Genomic DNA, 19,715 nt, shown 5'->3' with positions numbered 1-19,715 from the left:
AACTGCATTATACGCACAAGACTCATTAACAAAACTGGAATCAACAGAGAAATGAGAAAACTTTGGAACTTTGAATTCTATAGATTGTTATCACGGGGACAGTTGCTGATATCCTCAGCACCATCATAGATGATGAACTCCAGGGTGTTACCAAAGAAGCCAACGGACCACATGCAGTTGAAGACATTGTTGACATTATCCAAGTAAACCTGTTGCTCGGTGTATCTATACGAATGAGCATCGATGTGGTAAAGACATTCGTTGGCGATACTGTTCTTGCAATTATATCCCAAGTTCCAGGTGAAAATTTGCCATCTCAAGCCTCCCTGACACATGCTAGGATCCCAACGATTGTTCATGGTGATAGAAACGGCTTGGGTCAATTAAAGCCACGACTTATCTCCATTGGTGAAGTTTCTCTCCACAGCTTGCATGATGGTCATACTCCAAACACCCTGACCATCATTAACCTCGCTCATACTCAGGTCGGAAGGCACGCAGTCATTGTTGGCGCCTCTCTGCTCGCACATTGCATTGAAAAGAAGATTGGTGAATCTAGCATTGTCCTTCTGGCAGAATACCAATAGTCAACCCATCCTCCGAAAACCTCATTGGCGTGCCACCAGTAGTAATCAGAAACGAAAACCCAAACACTCGCAAACTTTACTGCAGCCACTAGTGGCTGAGTAAGCTCTGCATCCGTTCTTCAATTTGCCAGTAGGCAATTTCTCGCCTTTCTTGATATGGATTGGTGTCCATTGCTTAACGGCAACACCATCAACCTCCACTGGGACTTGGCCAACAATACCATCGTGATACAGAAAGAGAGTTAGACGGCTAAAGGTAATCTCCAAAGCTGGAGACTTCTTGTGGTTACCCACACGGCTGTTTGCAATTCTAGAGGCATACTCATCCATACAACCAGAAGGAGGTACACCAACGTGCCACAATCCCTTTCTATTAGAAAAATTTTGTACAGTGGTGCAAGTGCCAGAAACAACCACCTCGAAAGCGTTTGGATTGCAAGCGTACAATTCGAATACCTTGGTTGCAATCTTAGCCTGTTCAAACATCGCAGAATTTGCGAGAGAACGCAAGTAGTCGATGTTGGTAATACAGCCAGAAACAGCCATCTTTCTTTTTTGCGATGATAAACTCTTTCCTTCAAGGCAATAGCCTTACCGTTACCATCACCGAACGTTTGGATCTCAGCGTGACGAGCGTTCTCCACAAATCTCTCCAAGAACACACCAGAGTCACCGGAGTAAGATTGACCTTGATGCTGAACCGGTTGGAACACACGCTCAATGTCGCACTCAAAGTCGATCTTTTGCAAACCAATACCAACACAACCACCAGCAGTAGACACACTCCACCACAAAGGGAAAATTTGTGTTCTATCAACGGCTTCCAGCTTATGTGAATTATGCGATAGGCAAATTCGACCGAAAAACGCTAGTCTTATTATTCATTTTTGCCTGAGATCCAATGATGTCTATCACAACACGATATCATCTACAGAACTCGATTTGCAATAATCAAAAGAGAAACAAAAATGAATGTCTAATAATTTGTATAATTTGACAATCCAGTTTTCGAAAGACTTTTTATTTTTTATTTCATTTGGATTTTATTTTTTTTTGTCGATATAAATGCGCGGCGCTTTGGCTTTGTGTTTGTAATCATACATACTTCTTCGAGATCAAACTTAATTTCACCCAAGCCATGAACAGAAAAAGCATTGAATTGGTATATGTGAAGAGAGGCCAAGAAGGAGGCATTCAGATTGAGAAGCAGCCTATTCAGGAGAGTGCCGCTGTAGGGCAGCCTGAAGCAGCTCAGAAGTCTTGGATAAAGCGTATCGTCGGCTGGTTTCTGAAGAGTCCCACTCAAGAAAGTGCTGATGGCAATGCTGATGATGAAGAAGCAGGTCTCCAGGAAGTGGATGTGAACATCCATGGAGAGATACTTGACTTCAAGTACACACGTATGAATGTTATCTGGAACTCTAATTTGCTCTCCGTAATAAGCCGTTTAAGTATTGGGGAGCAGGCCGAATTCTTCTCTAGTACCAGTTTTTTCCATACTACGGTGTTTGGAGGTGTTGGAAGACTTGTGTCAGATCACAAAACGATCATGAAAGACGCCCAGGCTATGGCACAAGGACAACCCTCAGTCTTGGAACTGCAGCCAGATAGGTTAATTGAGGATTATTCCGAAGTCAGAAAAAATGTCAATTCTTTCGTGGATTGGAAATTTCCCGAGGAGAATCTGTGGGGGAAAAGTACCAACGCCGTGAAGGACGAGATTCTCGCAGAGTTCAACGAAGATACTCAACTGCTTGTGTACTACCTCGGGCTTGTACCACTCATGTGGGGAATGGCTAAAGAGACACAAAGATTGGATTTGGGGCTTGGCAATCAGAAATTCGGAGTCTTTCTCGCAATCTTGTGCTTCTCGTTTTTGATTCCTATATTTTTACCCGTTCAGGAAATAGCATCAGCAGTGCAAACCGTTGCTTCAACGACAGTATTTCAAAACTTGAAATACTTTGCCCAGGACCCCACCTTTCGGGAACACGTTGTTGTTTCATGGCAGAGTTGGACTTCCATAGAGAAGTTTCGGGTATGCTTTGCCTCAGCTTGCACATTGATGTTAGGAATCTGGTTGATTTTGCTGTTTACCAAACCTGACTCTTGCCGGCGGCTCAACAATTCGGTCGATCTGGAGAGACGGGAAGCTTTCGCAGGTCGGAGAAAGATAAGAAAGACTATTGGGGACGCTTGGCCATCCGATATCTCAGAGGAAGATTTCAGGCAGGTCAGAACTGTCAAGAACGGAGAACGCCAAATTATGCACTTGAAAGAACTCGGGCCAAATGAAAAATCGTTCTTTGAAAAGAGAGCTGAGCAAAAGCAGGTCAACCGCTGCAGAGTCAAGATACCCATAGAATGTATTATTCACGATCTTGGTATCGTTGCTGAAGTGCGGAATCGTCAGGCACAACAACACGCAGCATAAACTCAGACATCGGGATGTCGTTGAGGCAATCTTTCACTTTTAGTCAACATATCAGCAGCTGGTCTGATGATTTAACCATCTCTATAATAATCTATTTCATTCTTACTGGCTGTAGGCTTTATATCTCGCGTAAGCAGTCCATTTCGAGAAAAAAGTGGGTGGTGGAGTATGAGGAGCAGGTCTCCTCAGTATGTGAGAGGAAATTGTGTATTGCACGCCCAGCATAGGAGAAGAAAATCAATAATATAAAGTATAGATTTTTGAAGGTAATTACAACTCCAGATTTATTGAGAAGTATAAATTGAGAACAAAAGAAACTGGATATGAGCCGGACATTTGAATACATGCACTGAAGAATAATTTGGGCCATGGTCCCTGTTGGACAGATAAGTCATAAAGTACCACCAGATTACCGTATTGAAAATATCAAGTGACGTTGGCGCTATGCTGGTTCAAAGCGTGATTTAAATAAGTCTAGCTATAGTTGGGTATATAGGGCAACAAATACCGCTCTGCTAGCTATAGTAGTTAAAGAGCAAATAAGGCAGAATCATCAACCCAACAGTCTCGGCAATATACAGAGATAGAAAACAGCTCAAAATATTTCAGATTCGTTCATGTATCAGAAAGCGAGACTTTTTTTGAGTATCTTCTATGAATTCTCTTGTCCAATTTGGAATTTGGTCGACGAGGCTATCCAATGTGTACTGGAAATGCGATACTAATTTCACGAGGACAATCAGTCTGCTCCGAGAAACTCTCATTCAAATATTCCTAATAAATGATATTATCAACTTTCAAACATTTTACTATATCTACCATGGCAACATTTGAACAATGTTCAGTAGCACTCGCACCACTACTAGTACCTCTACTAGTACCTCTACTACATCCACTCTACTACTACTACTATCACTACTTCTACTACTAGTAACTGTAGTATATCTTATATCGTAACACTAAATTCTAAAAAAAAAAACAATACTGTATGCTAGGCCATACCGCATGCCAATACCCTAACCTTCATAGTTTACATTATCCTATCTTATACATCTTGTTTCTCCACATTTGACCTATGATCCATGGAAAATGAAGACTCAATCGATCTGTTCTTCCACCTGCTCGATGACTCGCAACTAGTAGCACACATAAATAATATTGGCCACGCAAGCCAGAAGGAAAAAGCGCACGCTGGCCGTATTCCGTCTGTTCTTTCGTCCTTTGGCTCGGACCCATTCAATGATGACCTCGATTCGGTGTTGATGAAATTGAACAATTCAGTGCCCAAACAGAGATCCCAGAACTCTTTTCACTCTGCGTCTACGCTGTCGTTCGAGATTTGTGCCAATCAATTGGCTGCTGTAGTTACGGATGATGATGCAGACTCAGACAGGGGAGAAGTAGGTGCAGAAGGCAACAAAGGAGATGAAAAATCAGGTGCTCAATTCGCACAAGATGCAGCAAGTGACATAGAATTTGAGGTTGGTAACCTGCAAGAAGGCCCCATCTCAAATGTCATGCGCTCTAGCTTCACCTTTGGAACTCAAACGGACCAAAATCGCCAATTGACAAATTCGAACGAACTACGACAAGCTAGCGGCTTATCCATTTCGACAGATGTCCTTGTCGATCCCATTAACCCAATACCAGATGTCGTCTCGAAAGAACTGCTGGACAGCGACGATGAGGCGGATGTGTCTAACTTTGGCCACGTGGGCGACCAGCACAAATTTGGCGATTTTGAAACATATTTTGATAACAAGCACCGTAAGCAGCAGCTAGCGGATCAATACTTCGTTCAGTGGGAGAAACGTCGTCGTAGGGCCAACGGCGAAAGCTCCCAAATCCCAACCATTTTTGCTAACTGCACCATATTCGTCAACGGAAACACTGTTCCTTCCCTTCCTGTGATCCATAAATTGGTTATACTTCATGGCGGCGTCTTTCTCCAGTACTTGAACAATAAGTCCGCGGCCACACATATTGTTTGCGACAAATTGACTCCTCGGAAGCGGATTGAATTTCGCAATTATAAAGTTGTGAGAGCTGCTTGGATAGCCGATTCTGTAGAGAAACAAGTCTTACAAGATTGGAGGAATTACAGACTCATTGACGATGTGGATTACGATCAGAAAAGACTAGGATTTGAAAAAGTCAAGTCAACAATAGACGATACTTCCGCTCCTGCAACATCGCCAACACCTGAGTCTCTTAGCGTCAATGCACTTGAGAATTTGATTGACGACAACGAAATCCTCGACTCTGAGATACTAGATGATGACGAGTTATTGCTCGGTTTAGGAGCAGAAGAATCGACGAATCTTGATGGTGATTTAGAAGGTATCCGAGTGAATTCTGTTGTAGATGATTTCAGAGAGATTGCAGAGGACCCTAGTAAAACTGCCTCGGGAACGACCCTTGATAAGCAAACTGAACCTAAGTTTTCCCAATTCCAAATTGCTCGCCCTCGAAATGCTTTTGGGCAAATGGATGCGAAACATCCTGACTTTTTAGCGCATTTCTTTGCCAACTCTCGTTTGCATCATTTGAGTACCTGGAAAGCGGATTTGCGATCCAAATTCATTCGACTTGTGGCAAATCATCCTGATTTTCTGGCTAAGAAACCTGATGTGCCTCATGTGGTCCTTCACATAGATTTTGATTGTTTCTTTGCCGCTGTTTCTGCCTTACTGCACCCCAATTTAGACATCAACAGAGATCCAATTGCTGTATCTCATGGAGGCAAATCTTCTGATGTAGCCAGTTGCAATTATGTCGCTAGACTGAAAGGAATCAGAAATGGACTGTGGCTAGGCAATGCAATGCAGTTGTGTCCAGACCTTAAAGTCATTGACTATGATTTCAATGCTTATGAGAAAGCGTCGCATGCATTTTATACATACTTGATTTCATCAAATTTCTTTGATTCAATCTTTCCTGTCCTGATTGACGAAGTATTGGTGGACGCTTCAACTCATTGTTCAAAACCAGAAGTGAATGTGGATTCATTCTGCAAGCAAATTCGCGATGACGTGTTAAAACTATCGGGATGCACTATTAGTATTGGAGCATCTAAGAATATTCTTTTAGCTAAACTAGCTACAAGACAAGCAAAACCGAACGGGCAATTTTACTTGCACAAGGATATTGAGTCATTTCTTGACGGTACCAACCTACGCGACATGCCGGGTATGGGCTACGGTCTTTGCAGAAAGTTGTGTGATGAGACCGACTTGAATGACAGTTCAATGATTTTTGTTAGGGATGTCAAACATTTCTCTCTTCAAAAGCTTATGAGAATTCTCGGAGAGGCTACTGGACAGAAATTGTTCAACTTTTGCCGAGGAATCGACCAAACTCTGATAAAATTAGACACTTCAAGTAGCGAAGCGTTGCTAGGCAGAAAAAGCGTTTCTGTAGAGGTCAACTTTGGTATAAGATTCGACACCTTCAATCAAGTGGAGACCTTTCTCGTAAATGTGGCCAAGGAGTTGCAAACAAGAATGATTAATATCGGTGTCTGTGGCTCGCGTTTGCTGCTCAAATTGGCGAGAAGACAACCCAACAGTCCTGTGAATCCCCCAAAATACATGGGAATGGGAAAAGTCGACTTTTTTAGCCGAACTTCGAGCATGGGTATACCTACAAATGACTGGGGACTTGTGGGATCTGAATTGAAAGCTCTTTGCCGCTCACTCAATATACCACCTGAAGAGCTTCGAGGAGTTGGAGTGACCATGGCGAAACTAGTTGATATTGAAGTTGCTAAAAAGACACATCAACAAAAGTTGCAATTTAGCAAGAACACTCGATTGAAGCCAGTATCAGCAGTTCAATCTTCCCAAATGTTCCCTTATGCCGAACGAGTGGTCAATAGCGAATCCATTGATTGGGAAGTCTTCAATCAACTCCCAGACGCCATAAGATTGGAATTCAAGAAGGAATTACTTCGGCGAGGAATCCCAGTTTCGTCGAAAGAGAAGAGTCCAACAAAACAACCCGGACAAAAGGTGTTTATGCAACAATTGTTCCCATCTCAACCCTTCGGAAGCTACAAATCTGTTCGGGTCTTAGAATCACCCACAAAGAAAAAGCGTAAGATACGGGAATCTCCTACAAAGGTGCAGAATGTGATCTTCAAAGAGGAGTCACCCACGCCTTACAATGATGAAACGATGGTGTATGATGAAGATGTGTTGAACGAGATTCCGTCGTCGATTCGGAATGAGTTCATCGCTGAGTGCGAGAAACAACAACGAAATAAAAAACTAGCGTTTGTTTCGATCCGTGAGAAACTAGAATTAAAGGATCAGCAACGAAAACACATGGAAGAGAACACTATTGACGAGGAATGGCTCAAGTCACAGCCCAGGCTTGTCAGGCAACCAACTATGCCAGGGCTAGCGTCTGAGTACTCTCAATTGGTTGTGCAATTGGGTGAATGGATACATCTGTCACTGGCTGAAGGAGGACCCCATCCAGATGACGTATCATTATTCGTGGAGTATTTGCGAGAATTGGCTGTCGGTGGAATATTCAACAGAGCCATTACCTTAGTCAAGTTTTTGACGCTGAGAATTGAAATGGAATCGACCAAAGCGAAACTATGCTACACAGATCGTCATCAATTGGCCGTCCAACATGGGTTGGGTGAATGGATTTCTGTTGTCAATGAAGCGCAGAATGTTTTAGTGCAATTGGGCCAAGATAAAGGGATCGAGATTGATTTTGATCCTTAATTCGTAACCTGCTAGTATCACTTGCTTAGAACTCGACACTAGAACCAAAGAATTTCGTTTACCATGGGCATTGCAGATGTATTGCAGTCTTCTAGTATATTGTCCACCTTTTTTTGTTTTGACATCTAAATTATTTGGGTTTTATGTCTCTTCCCCCACATTCAGCTGATTTCCATGAAGGTCTATCTAGCTTCTTGCGACGAAACATCCAGATTGGCCAACTTGCTCCCATCAAATGAAGGAAGACAGATTTTGGTTGATTCATTGATAGAGGCCTTTGGTCTCCATGAAATTTGCGAAGTATTTGACGTCGAGCCGGCTGACGAGTTCGAATTACAAAAGTTCCACAGTAATGAGTTTGTTGAAGAGTTACTAAGAGAAAGGGAGATTGGTGGTGCTGCAACTGCTCAATTGGATACGTCGTATGGTTTGAGTTACGATTGTCCTATCTTTCCTGAGCTAAAAGGTTACGTAGAGAGAATCGCAGGGTCCAGTATTTGTGCAGCTGAAAAATTGCTAGAATGCAAGAGAAATCCACAATCGGAACGGACCGCAGTGATCAATTGGTATGGAGGAAGACATCATTGCCTGAAAGAGAAGGCCGCTGGGTTTTGTTATGTGAATGATGTAGTGTTGGCAATTCTAAAGCTACGGACTCGATACAGACGAATTTTCTACTTGGATCTTGATTTACATCACGGCGATGGGGTGGAGAATGCATTCAGGTTTTCTAAAAATGTGACAACATGCTCAATCCATCGCTTTGATGTTGGGTTTTTCCCTGGATCGGGTGCACTGTCAGACACAGGGACGTACAATTTTCCTACAAAGAGGGGGCTCAGTGATGCAAGTTTTAGGCAGATTGTAGAAAATAAGATTATTCCTCTTCTTGAGCAGGAACAACCTGAAGTTTTGGTTATACAGTGCGGCGCAGACGGATTGGCCTCTGACCCGCATGGTGAGTGGAACTTAACCATCAAGGGGTATACAGACGCATTGTTGACGGCTCTAAATTCTGTCACTTCAGCGCATATAATGCTCCTTGGTGGTGGCGGGTACAATCACAGAGATACAGCGCGTTTGTGGTGTTACATTACAGGTCAAATGGCTAATGTATCAGAAGAATGGACAACCATTCCGTCGCACCCAAGTTTGGAGCATTTCCACGAGGACAGATTTGAATTTTGGACTGACGATGTCTGCCGTGCAAAACCTGGGAGGAGAGATGAAAATTCCCTGGATGTCCATTAGTTGCAGAGAGCTGGGTGTAATATGCGGTCCCAATTCTCGTCCCATCTCTTTTCAGACTCTGCCAAAGCACCGTCTTTCAATTTATTGAGAATTTCAGAGTCATTGAGAACTCTGGTCAAGCCGTCGTACATTTCCTGATCTTCCAGCTTGATACCTGGAAGAATTAATCCGTTCTTACCATCTTGAACCAACTCCCCAATAGCTGGAAATCTTAACGTAAGTACGGGCACACCAACGCCGAAGAAGTCGACGATTTTCATAGGAAGGTCAATTCCACTCAGTGAGGTGTGAAGCGAGACTGCCACATCAGCGCAAGCTAAAACAAGTGGATAGTCTTCTGCTGATAGCCACGCGTTGCGAATGATGACCTTTTTTGTAAAGTTGAGACTCGACACGCTCTCCAAGAACTGCTTTTGCATGGGGCCCTTACCGGTGATGATTGCGAAGATAGGTGTCTTTTCGTTTTTGTTGTCGTCATAGAGCTTGAGTGCATTGAGAAGAATGCTAAAGTCTTCATCGGGTGTGAATGAGGTAGCGCTGACAAGAATCTTGTAGTCAGCGATGTTGTCGATCTCAGAGAATAGATCACGAGTGGCGAGGATTTCTGATTTGGTGATGGTTGAATCGCGTAGAGGGCGGAATTGTGGCCCTGGCCGGTCATGAAAAGGAATGATCGAATCTTCTCTTAGCAGAAACTCTTTTATTAAAAACTCCTTCATTTGATGAGTCACTGTGATGTTGATTGCAGCAAATTGGGCTAAAATCCTCTCGTATGCTCTAAGAACCCGTACGAGCGGGTGTTTGAGATTGTTGAACTTTAAGTTCAAAATTGTATAGTTCAAATTGTGCCAGTCAATGATGAGCTTTGAACGCGGACTAAAAATACGTATGAACACCACAAGAACCAATAGAAGTGGCATCGAGGGTGGGTTCTGAAGCATGTAGTATTTGCTTCCCTGAACCTGTAACAAGAGCGCAAATAATTGGTAGAGTTGCATGGCCACCTTGTAAGCTGCAAAAGCAATGAATGGCAACTTTCGCGTGTTCTTTATCACTTTAATCGGATACACATCGATCATTACCTCCTCCTGAATACTCTCAGGAAGATCCATATCCATGTATCCACAGAGATTAACCAGCATATCAGCTCTAGCCAAGGAAAGTGCATGATAGCACATTCTTGGAGAATGGCCCAAGTCACCAAGCACCAAAATGGTCACCTCGTTCTTGTTTTTTCGGAGTCTTAAGCTCAAAAGAGGAAAGACGTAATAGATAGCGGTAATCATGGATAATATGTACAACAAGATCCCCAAGGCCCACGATCTGGGTAGATTGGCGTGCCAGATTTTCTCTAAGCTGTACATTTTGAATGTTTAAGTGAAGATCAGTGAGATAAGATCTTGCAAGTGAATTGGGATCAGTAAGATAACGAGTACAATTGAGAGATCAATTCCATTGAGAGCCGTCCGTGCACTTTTTTGTATAATACAGGCACTCGAATTGGAAAATAGCTTTGATTGGAGCTTTTTTCAAGTGCTTTTGGAAAGAACTAGTATCGTCTATATATAGTAAGTGTGGAGAGCAGAAAATATAGTATAGTGTGGAGAGCAGAAAACTCAGTTGAGGGCGAGGATTAGAATGGTACGAGATTTTAGGGCAATTTCGATTGAATTATTTATGGTCTCATTTGCTTCGCGTTTTTTTGAAATTATGGTGGTGATCGTTTTGACAGATTGCTTGACTTTTTGATGTGATTGTGAAGAATTGAGTGAATGAGTTCATCGGCGTTTTTAGACTGAACGAAATGTTTCTATTTGATTGATTAGAAGAGACTTCTGATATTGCATTCAATCCTATAGCTTCTCGGTGTTTGTTCATTCTCTCTTTGGAAAGCTCGGAAATTAGGAATGCAACTGAATCTAAAACTTCAGAGGAATCGTTCTTGATCTCCATTCACTCGTCATCGGGTTCATTTCATATGAACCCTCATTTGTCACCTGTTTTGAACAAAAAGATGCCTACGAGAGACCGAATAAACGTACGAAACGAACATAGACGAGCGATTCCCAACTACTCTCAAATATCAAAAAAAAAAAAAAAATTGACGTTCAAATTATTGTACGTTACCTGGTGTACAAATATTTGGTCTCATCGCTCATCGTTACCCCAGATTCCACACCATCTCCTAAAAACACATGTTCAAGAAAAGAACAATAAACCGCGAGCAGAAAAGAAAGCAGATCGAATTGTCCGAAGAATCCGCTGCTGTAGAAGTGTCTGAATTTGGCAGCACTCCCAAAAAGGCAAGATCAGAGCCAGTACTCGTCAATCAGAACTCATCAACCAGCGCTGTGAACGCCACCGAACTTGATAAATCAAATAGATCGAACGACAATTCAGAAATACAGAATAAATTGGAAGGAGATAGAGACCAGAACGATAAAAATGCCACAAGTGCGCTAAACAAAGAAGAACTACAACAACCCACTGGCAAACCAGTCAAAGCTGTTGGTCCAAAAGCCCCTCCCAAAAATATCCGAGTCACCACCTTGACAGATTTCCAGCCAGATGTGTGTAAAGACTTCCAGCAGACTGGCTATTGTGGATACGGCGATACTTGTAAGTTTCTCCATATTCGAGACGAACTGCGACAGAAAAAGGTGATTGCCAAGGAGTGGGAGACCGTAGCAGGGACTGGCACGGAGAAAAAAGAAAAAGAGATCCCGTTCAAGTGTCCAATTTGCAAGAACGACTACAAAAACCCTGTTGAGACGCTATGTGGGCATCAGTTCTGCCGTGATTGTTTCATGAAACGATACAAGGAAAAAAAGAAAGCCAAATGTTTTATTTGCAAGACCGATACTGGTGGAGTGGTGCAGCCGGTCAAGATCAAATGATCTAGGTAATCAGTGCTGGGTGATGCAACCCCAGCTTTACTGATTTGACCAGAAACCGATTAGATTCAATTATTTGAAATTAGGCCACACTTAAGTTCAATCTTCATGAGATGAAGAAGTATCTGATTTCGTCGGCTTTTCCCGTGGATCCGGCTATTCGAAGTGGTCTTCGGCCCCAGATCGCACCTGCATCCAACTGTTTCAGTTTTAGTCAGTTTATCTGTGCAATTAGAGCAATCAACTCACATTGAACCGTTGTTCTGCCCTCGAGTATAAAACAAATTTTAAGAAACGACTGCTTTAGTAGCTTTCTTGGGGAAGAAGGATCAATTGAGAAAGCAATTGACTTTCAACAGTTCTTGGCTATCACAACAAGTCTATTGTTCGCAGTATCGAAGATCCAGAAGTCTCACAGGCCAATTCTAATTGGCTAATTCCATTTTAGCTGGCTGCAAATTCCAGAGACTCTCTAATTATATCACCTCACAATGGCAGATATCCAGAATCAGCTTGAGAGCATACCCGGATGGGGTCTAATCATGGACGCTTTCAACGATTATGCAGAGGAACATTTCAATAACACAAATCCATATGAAGACAAAGAGGGCAACTGGCGGCGCTTGGGAGATGGCAGCACCCCTGATGAAAAAAGGGCCTGGAAAGCGATCCAGCGCCAGGCATGGATCCATGACAAGTGCTTTCTCGGCCTGTGTGGCATTGGGTTGGACTTTGGCTTAGGTTTGGTGCCCCTCGCTGTGTTTTTGCTACCAATTGCTGGACCTTTGGTAATGTATGCTGTTCATTGTCGGCTATTAACTATAGCCAGTGAACATATGTATATTCCACCCAAGATGGAGGCGAAAATCCACGGCAATATCCTCTTTGACTTGCTTATTTCTCTTCCGCCTGTCATCGGCGCGTTTCTCTCCTGGCTACACGGTTGCCTGACCAGAAATGCGGGAATGATTTTTGTATATCTCGAGTTTTTGTCGAAGAAAAGAGCACTGGGTGAACTACCTACTTACATAGGACGAGAGTCGGAGGGACACACCAAGGCCAACCAGCCTGTCATCATGAAGCCTTTGAATTATTCTGAGCCCAAGGAGAAGAAATTTTTTGGCAAGAAAAAGCAAGAGCCCATTCAAGTTGGACAACAACAGCTGGGGACGGTCCAAGTGTAGTTGCTGATATCAGAACTGACCATCAAATCGATAAGAAAAAAAGTAATAAATCGATTTCGAGTTATTGATTTTAAGAAGAATATCAAGAGAAAGAAAGCCTTTGTCATTTTCAAAGTCCGATTATTTTCTCGGTTCTGGTCAAATATTCGCAACCACGTAATTACCCCAGATCCCACATCAACCACCTTTCCTATCTACCACATGTACGAAAAACCACACGGAATTGAACATTGTCGCATCTGGGTGGATGGATGTTTTGACTTTGCCCACCATGGTATGATTTTCCCACAGTTTTCCGATTGAAAGCCCTATTTCTGGTCCAATTCCATACTAACATCTAGGCCACGCCGGTGCCATGCTACAGGCTCGCCAGCTAGGCAAAGAGCTCTATGTTGGTGTCCATTCCGATGAGGAAATCCTAGAAAATAAAGGCCCTGTCGTGATGAAGCTAGATGAGCGCATGACTGCGGTCAATGCTTGTAAATGGTCGACAGAAGCAATAGCACGTGCACCGTACGTCACCGATCCCAAATTCATGGAGGAACACGGTTGCAAATATGTTGTCCATGGAGATGATATCACCACTGATGCCAATGGTGAAGATTGCTATAAAACAGTCAAGGATATGGGCCTCTTTGTGGTGGTGAAAAGAACTCCAAACATCTCTACGACGGACTTGGTAGGACGTATGCTCTTGATGAGTAAGACCCATCACTTCCGTCCGATTGTAGATGCTGCGTTGGTCTTGGACCATGCCCTTTTTGCAGAAGATGCACTCACACGTTTTGGCAACTATGCCCTGGACGAGACCGGCAGAGCAAGCCATTCTGCGGTGTATGTAAATGTCGACGCTGCACCTGCGCTCACGTGTGTAATTGAGGGCAGCGAGAAAGTAAAGACGATGTTGCAGCGCTCTATTGTGTATGTGGATGGAGGTTTTGATCTCTTCAACCCGGGTCAGATTGAAGCTTTGAGACTTGTTAGAGAGGAGGCCAATCGCACCGGGTCTGCTGTTGTTGTTGGTCTTCACGATGACAAGACGGTCAACCAGTACAAAGGATTAAACTATCCGATTATGAATCTTTTCGAGAGATCGCTCTGTGTGTTGCAATGCAAGTATGTGGACTCTGTAGTAATTGGCGCTCCATACGAGCCTTCGAAGCAATTTTTAAACAAGCTTCCCGGACCGGTGGTGACTATATTCCATGGGCCAACGCCTGTGGATGAGGGGGTTTACGATGAAGTGCTGGATCTCTTGAAGCAGTTGCCGGCGCACAAGTTTGACGACATGAACACCGAGTTCATTGTCAATCGTGTGCTCGAGAACAAAGCAGCTTATGAGGAGAGACAGAGAAAGAAGGGCTGGAAGGGAGAGATTGAGAAAAAGATTCGGGATGAGGAGCTTCTTCGTGCTGCCAAACTCAAGAAACAGTGATACGTCTGATTAGACGGTGCAGCTGAATTGGGGATTATAGATACCATATGCTACATGCAAATACACAAACGAGAGTAATTGAGTAAAAAAGAATCTTGTATCTTATTACACAAAATACTGCCATAAGTAGTGCCTACACATTATGTTCTTACACAGAGGGGATAACCATGGGGCTTGTACCTACACGTTATATCGTTTTCATTCATGTATTTGTTAATGCTAATTCGTTATTCATTATTCGTTAAATCAGTATATGTAATGCAAGCTGCGAATGCGAAAGTCTAACTGGTGACCAACTTGTCACACTTCTCCATTGTCTTCTTGATCTCGGCCTCGTTGGCGTCGTGGTTGGAGTTCCTACGGCCCATAGTGTTGTTTTGGGGCTCTTCATCCATCATTTCGTCTCCGGCCTTACCCCAATTGAACTTTCCAGAGCCATGCTTACAGACCTTATTTGGGTCGGATTTGTAGTGGCCATTGTGGGTGAAGAATCTTGGTTCTGAGGCTTTCTCATGAACTGTCCATTTGTTAGTTCTTGTCATGATGTATTGATGGTAGCTAATAAGTAATTGTCAATTGGTAACTGTTAAATGTGAATGGTTTTTGGTAGTTTGTCAATTGATTCTCGCTGTTTGTCAATTGATATCGGTATTTGTCAATTGATTAGTGTTGTTTGCTAATTGTCGATTGTGTTGAAATGTAAAATCAAATTTCTGATGAGAAAAGAAAAAAGGGGGGAAAGCCTCATATTTATAGACTTTTGGAAGAGTAGGGTAAGTGTAGCATGACCATAGTGTGGGGAGACAATCTGGAGAAACGACGCAGGGAGTGTATGTAGGACGGATCATCTGGGCTTTTCTGCAGTACTGCCTATGACAGATCCCAAGGAACCGGGCAGAACGCAGTGGATTTTCCAGAAACAATCGTTTTGTGGGTTGTTCTTGCTTTTGTATTTGGCAATGCTTTTCGCTTTTGCAATTTCTTCCTCTGATTGGTCCAAGATATACGAGGCGGGGTGGAGTGACTGGTGACACTATCTAGGCCCAGAGTGTGCGAGGGAGAAAAGCTAAATATACGAATGGAGGAGGGGTCATGCTGAATATGAAGAAATGAGTCAAAGAATTCTCAATGGATTGGAGTTCCAATAATATTTTGCTTCTACTTGTAGGGTTATGTTGGCACTGTGGTGGTAATGTAAGAACTGTAAGAATCATGAATTGTAAGAACATAGATATAAAAGATTCCATGATACATACAATCAAATATTACCATCAGAGATAACTATCAAAAAATAGAAAAAAGATTGCAGCACCACAATTTCACACATGGTCTCCCACTGCATTACTCAGTGTGGCTCTAAGTGGCTTGACTAACGTTGATCGGACGGGAAACAGTATTTTCCACTTGATATGGCCGCAACCGAAAGTTGATTTTTTTGAATCTATATGACAGCTAGTTTTTATGGACATGTTTATCTTCGGATTTTACAATGCTATTATTCTCCATATTAGTTTCTGTGGGTCAAATTGTTAGTCTACACGAATCTCTCTCGATACGGTGTAAATGAGCACAACCACAAACGGCTTTTTAATCATATATTATTCTTTAAAACATTTGATTTTAATCTAAAATTAGTCAGCTTCAATATTCCCTGTTCGTATAATTTCTGTGTCCAATTCCGATTTTGCTTACTCTCTTCCTACACCCTAACTCATATCTCAGAACTGGACTACTCTGAGTCATTTGAATTGTCATCTTGCCTTGCGTTCGCAATATTCCGCTTTGTTTGAGCCCTGGCCTATCATCTCACATGAATCTTCATCGCTAGTTCTATTTCACATCTGTGTGATTGTGGTTCTGGGTTGATTTTGCTTCGTGTATTCCTATCTAAGCAATAAGGAATAGCATACATACGGTTTTTGCTTTGGTAGAAAGGAAACCACTGCGACTTCTGGTTTTTCTTTCATACGTGTTGCAATATTGAAAAAATAGGTGTGGCCACTCGATCGCTTGTACGATATCTGTTCAGTTTGAGTTCACAAGACGAACTCAACGGTGTTTGTGGCCTGATAGACTCAATTGCTAATTGATCGTTATAAGAAGAACATCGTCAATCGAGTATCGAACTTCTGCACCTGAAGAATTTTTATAGATTAGCTTGTCTTATTGAAACAATCCGTTCACATATTAAAGCTAGGGTGTGACAAGATGAGCGAAGATCCGAGATCTGAAGAACTCGAAACCCTCAAGGCTATATTTGACGAAACGATAGAGATCCGCGACGCGGAATTTTGTGGCCGGTTTCGGATCCATTTCCCTCTTCCTCATGAGATCGAGGTAAGACTACTAGATGTAGAAGGGCTGGTATTGCGTGTGGGCTCGATTTCTCACCTACCGCCTTTGGTACTTGCATTTCGTCTTCCTGAAAACTATCCTAGCGACTCACCGCCGCTGTTGGTACTTGAGTCGCCGATCTTGCAAGACCTCCAACGTTCACAACTCATCTCTGAGCTCAATGAGAAATGGGAAGAAGTAAGGGACTTCGTCATGTACACCGTCGTTGATGTGCTACAGGAGAAGGCTGCTGCATTAGCACCTCTGCAATTTTTCGGGCATCTGGTGGACACATTCACCGACCCAATGCTATTCGATACAATCATAGATTCCGACGCCCTACGTAAAAGAGAACTATTTGAAATGAACACGTTCACTTGTGATATTTGCCAAGCTGAGCTCAAGGGGGACCGCTGTACTGAATTCGACCAATGTGGCCACGTCTTCTGTCAGCAGTGTGTCTACGAATTCTTCAGCTCGCTCATCTTGAGGGGTGAGGTTGAGAAAATCCATTGTCCGAACTTCGAGTGCACCAAGAAGATCTTCGAGGAGAGGGAAAAGACCTTGGCAGTGCAGAACATATACCTGGACAAACATGATTTCAACCATTTCCGCGCCCAGTTGATGGCATATCCAATTAAGCTTGGAGTTCTACAGCAGATCTTGAATAAAGAGAAAGATGGAAATCAGCTATTTGAGAGGTACTTGCAGCTCTATGTGGACCGTCAACATGCCCTTATTGCTAAGCTCTTTCCTCAACGACTTGTCTCGTGCCCAAGAAAAGGGTGCACGTCAATGATATTCCGAGAAAATACTGCTCAACGTCTCGTTATTTGCAAAAAGTGTGACTATGCCTTCTGTAATCTCTGTTGTAAATCTTACCACAACGAGTATATAGACTGCTACAGGGCCAAAGCCAGTAAACAGTACATGGGCATTCCAGTCGAGGCTCTTGAAAAGTGGCTTGATTGTGAAGACTACAACCAGCGTACAGAGCTTCGGTTCAGATACGGCCTGGACCTCCTCAAGAGGATGTCAGACGAATACCTCATGGATAAACTATTCAATGAGTTGATCCTGAGCAAAGACGAAGACTTTGTCAAGTGCCCTGTATGTGCGGTGGTAACTCAAAGAATGGAGGGTTGCAACAAAATGCGGTGTGTCTCATGTTTTGCTCTCTTCTGCAATATTTGTGGCTTGGCGCTAGACTGGAATGATCCCTACGAACACTACAGAGAAAAGTCCAGTCCTTGTTACGGCAAGCTATTCGACGGGATGCCCGGAATGGAGGATATGGAATTTCAGGTGTGATGTACCAATAAGGCTCCGGTCAGGCATAGACTCAACAGAGAAAAGATTGTAGGTAGTCTCGAAGGGCATCTAAGGCAGGAGCGGGAACTCAACTTAGATAGTGGTAATTTATTCTTCAATTATGTCTTCTTGGCGGAACCAAACAATGCGCGAAATAGCATTCTAAACACAGACTAATGTTCTGTTCAAGAATCTCCTTTCAGTTTGACCCTTAACTAATCGATTCAGTAGATGCAGCCTTTAATCAGACTATAAAGGCAAATTCCAACTATTACAAGTATAAAATTTTGTCAGTATTTAAATTTTCCAATCTCCACGTTCATTCACATTACCTAGTCATCATTTTTCACCTACTCTTCTTCCTACCACAATGCCAAAACTAAGAATAGCTGGTATTCAGTTCAATCCGGTACTTGGCCAAGTGGAACAAAACGTTGCCAAGATCCGCTCGCTTGCTGCTACTCTCACAAAACCAATTGATTTGTTGGTTCTTCCGGAATTGGCAGTCACAGGCTACAACTTCAAAAACGCCGCCGAGATCCAGCCCTTTTTGGAGGGAAGAACGGGGCCCACTTATTCTTTGGCAAGGGACTTATCTACGCTCTACAAATGTACAACCATCGTTGGCTATCCTGAGAATTACGAGGGTACAACGTATAACCTGGCAATGGTGGTGAATGAAGAGGGGGATTTGGTGCATAATTATCGGAAAACACACTTGTATGAGACCGATGAGGCGTGGGGTTGTGTTGAGAATCCAGAGAAGGACTTTGCGGCGGTAGATTTGGTGCTTGGGAAGGGTTCTGAGCGTCAGACCATAAGAACCAGCATAGGCATTTGCATGGATCTCAATCCGTACAAGTTCACTGCGCCCTTCAACGAATTCGAATTCTCTATGAGTGCGTATGCGAATCTGGCGCGGCTTGTGGTTGTTCCAACCGCCTGGCTCGACTCTGAGTCTCCAGATATCCAAGAAGACTGCTCCGACAAAGAGAAGCTGGAGCTTGCAGCCAAAATCAAGAAGCAGCTTGAGACCGAGACGTATCCTGATGCCAAGGATCTGCTGACTCTGTTGATAGACTACTGGATTGTGCGTCTATTTCCATTTTTGAGCCATCCAATGAACGGCTTGCCCAAACAGCCTCAAAAGACAACCGCTGTGATCTGCAATCGTACTGGTATTGAGGACCAAACTTTCTATGGAGGCTCTCTGTGCATTTTGCAGTTTGATCGTTCGATTCCGGAGACTCTTGATACTGATTCTAACAATCCTAGCGTATCTGTGATCAACTCTGCGGGCAGGGCGACGGAAGAGGTAATTTATCTGGAGGTTGATGTATAGAAATGAACAGCAAAGCCAAGCATCATCTTTTTAATTGACACTACATATTTATCCGCACCTCTCTTTTCAATTGTCTAGGCCCTTCTGGCCAAATGGTTAAGGCATCCGCCTCCTAAGCGGAAGACTCCGGGTTCGAGTCCCGGGTGGGGTTGATTTTTGTAACGGCCACGGGGAATTCAATTTTTTGTTTACAATTAATCTTTT

At 43.1% G+C, this 19,715-nt stretch overlaps 11 protein-coding genes and 1 non-coding gene across 12 annotated transcripts; 9 read left to right on the top strand and 3 right to left on the bottom strand.

The window, feature by feature from the left end:
• Positions 1 to 40: 40 nt before the first annotated feature.
• Positions 41 to 241, bottom strand: PUMCH_000575 (uncharacterized protein; the record flags this gene model as incomplete). The annotated part of the gene is made up of 1 exon (XM_063019654.1): positions 41 to 241. The coding sequence occupies one exon, from the start codon at positions 239 to 241 to the stop codon at positions 41 to 43; it is 201 nt and encodes a 66-aa protein (XP_062875724.1).
• A 1,484-nt stretch (positions 242 to 1,725) lies between these two features.
• Positions 1,726 to 3,021, top strand: PUMCH_000574 (uncharacterized protein; the record flags this gene model as incomplete). Its single annotated transcript, XM_063019653.1, has 1 exon — positions 1,726 to 3,021. One exon carries the CDS (start codon positions 1,726 to 1,728, stop codon positions 3,019 to 3,021), a length of 1,296 nt encoding a protein of 431 aa, XP_062875723.1.
• Positions 3,022 to 4,103: 1,082 nt separating this feature from the next.
• PUMCH_000573 (uncharacterized protein) lies at positions 4,104 to 7,760 on the top strand (the record flags this gene model as incomplete). Its single annotated transcript, XM_063019652.1, has 1 exon — positions 4,104 to 7,760. One exon carries the CDS (start codon positions 4,104 to 4,106, stop codon positions 7,758 to 7,760), a length of 3,657 nt encoding a protein of 1,218 aa, XP_062875722.1.
• Positions 7,761 to 7,934: 174 nt separating this feature from the next.
• PUMCH_000572 (uncharacterized protein) lies at positions 7,935 to 9,011 on the top strand (the record flags this gene model as incomplete). Its single annotated transcript, XM_063019651.1, has 1 exon — positions 7,935 to 9,011. The coding sequence occupies one exon, from the start codon at positions 7,935 to 7,937 to the stop codon at positions 9,009 to 9,011; it is 1,077 nt and encodes a 358-aa protein (XP_062875721.1).
• On the bottom strand, positions 9,008 to 10,375 carry PUMCH_000571 (uncharacterized protein; the record flags this gene model as incomplete). The annotated part of the gene is made up of 1 exon (XM_063019650.1): positions 9,008 to 10,375. The coding sequence occupies one exon, from the start codon at positions 10,373 to 10,375 to the stop codon at positions 9,008 to 9,010; it is 1,368 nt and encodes a 455-aa protein (XP_062875720.1).
• Positions 10,376 to 11,206: 831 nt separating this feature from the next.
• PUMCH_000570 (uncharacterized protein) lies at positions 11,207 to 11,908 on the top strand (the record flags this gene model as incomplete). The annotated part of the gene is made up of 1 exon (XM_063019649.1): positions 11,207 to 11,908. The coding sequence occupies one exon, from the start codon at positions 11,207 to 11,209 to the stop codon at positions 11,906 to 11,908; it is 702 nt and encodes a 233-aa protein (XP_062875719.1).
• Positions 11,909 to 12,396: 488 nt separating this feature from the next.
• On the top strand, positions 12,397 to 13,089 carry PUMCH_000569 (uncharacterized protein; the record flags this gene model as incomplete). The annotated part of the gene is made up of 1 exon (XM_063019648.1): positions 12,397 to 13,089. The coding sequence occupies one exon, from the start codon at positions 12,397 to 12,399 to the stop codon at positions 13,087 to 13,089; it is 693 nt and encodes a 230-aa protein (XP_062875718.1).
• Positions 13,090 to 13,444: 355 nt separating this feature from the next.
• On the top strand, positions 13,445 to 14,524 carry PUMCH_000568 (uncharacterized protein; the record flags this gene model as incomplete). Its single annotated transcript, XM_063019647.1, has 1 exon — positions 13,445 to 14,524. The coding sequence occupies one exon, from the start codon at positions 13,445 to 13,447 to the stop codon at positions 14,522 to 14,524; it is 1,080 nt and encodes a 359-aa protein (XP_062875717.1).
• A 281-nt stretch (positions 14,525 to 14,805) lies between these two features.
• Positions 14,806 to 15,066, bottom strand: PUMCH_000567 (uncharacterized protein; the record flags this gene model as incomplete). The annotated part of the gene is made up of 1 exon (XM_063019646.1): positions 14,806 to 15,066. One exon carries the CDS (start codon positions 15,064 to 15,066, stop codon positions 14,806 to 14,808), a length of 261 nt encoding a protein of 86 aa, XP_062875716.1.
• A 1,666-nt stretch (positions 15,067 to 16,732) lies between these two features.
• On the top strand, positions 16,733 to 18,169 carry PUMCH_000566 (uncharacterized protein; the record flags this gene model as incomplete). The annotated part of the gene is made up of 1 exon (XM_063019645.1): positions 16,733 to 18,169. The coding sequence occupies one exon, from the start codon at positions 16,733 to 16,735 to the stop codon at positions 18,167 to 18,169; it is 1,437 nt and encodes a 478-aa protein (XP_062875715.1).
• A 370-nt stretch (positions 18,170 to 18,539) lies between these two features.
• PUMCH_000565 (uncharacterized protein) lies at positions 18,540 to 19,511 on the top strand (the record flags this gene model as incomplete). The annotated part of the gene is made up of 1 exon (XM_063019644.1): positions 18,540 to 19,511. One exon carries the CDS (start codon positions 18,540 to 18,542, stop codon positions 19,509 to 19,511), a length of 972 nt encoding a protein of 323 aa, XP_062875714.1.
• Positions 19,512 to 19,589: 78 nt separating this feature from the next.
• On the top strand, positions 19,590 to 19,662 carry PUMCH_000564. Its single transcript has one exon. It is a non-coding gene; the product is annotated as a tRNA-Arg (tRNA).
• The last annotated feature ends 53 nt before the right edge of the window (positions 19,663 to 19,715 follow it).

This window comes from Australozyma saopauloensis, chromosome 1 (genome assembly GCF_035610405.1).
Source record: "Australozyma saopauloensis chromosome 1, complete sequence".
In the NCBI taxonomy this organism is placed as follows: domain Eukaryota; kingdom Fungi; phylum Ascomycota; class Pichiomycetes; order Serinales; family Metschnikowiaceae; genus Australozyma; species Australozyma saopauloensis.
Note: the sequence above shows the minus strand (reverse complement) of the source record. Positions and strands in the feature narration are given on the sequence as shown.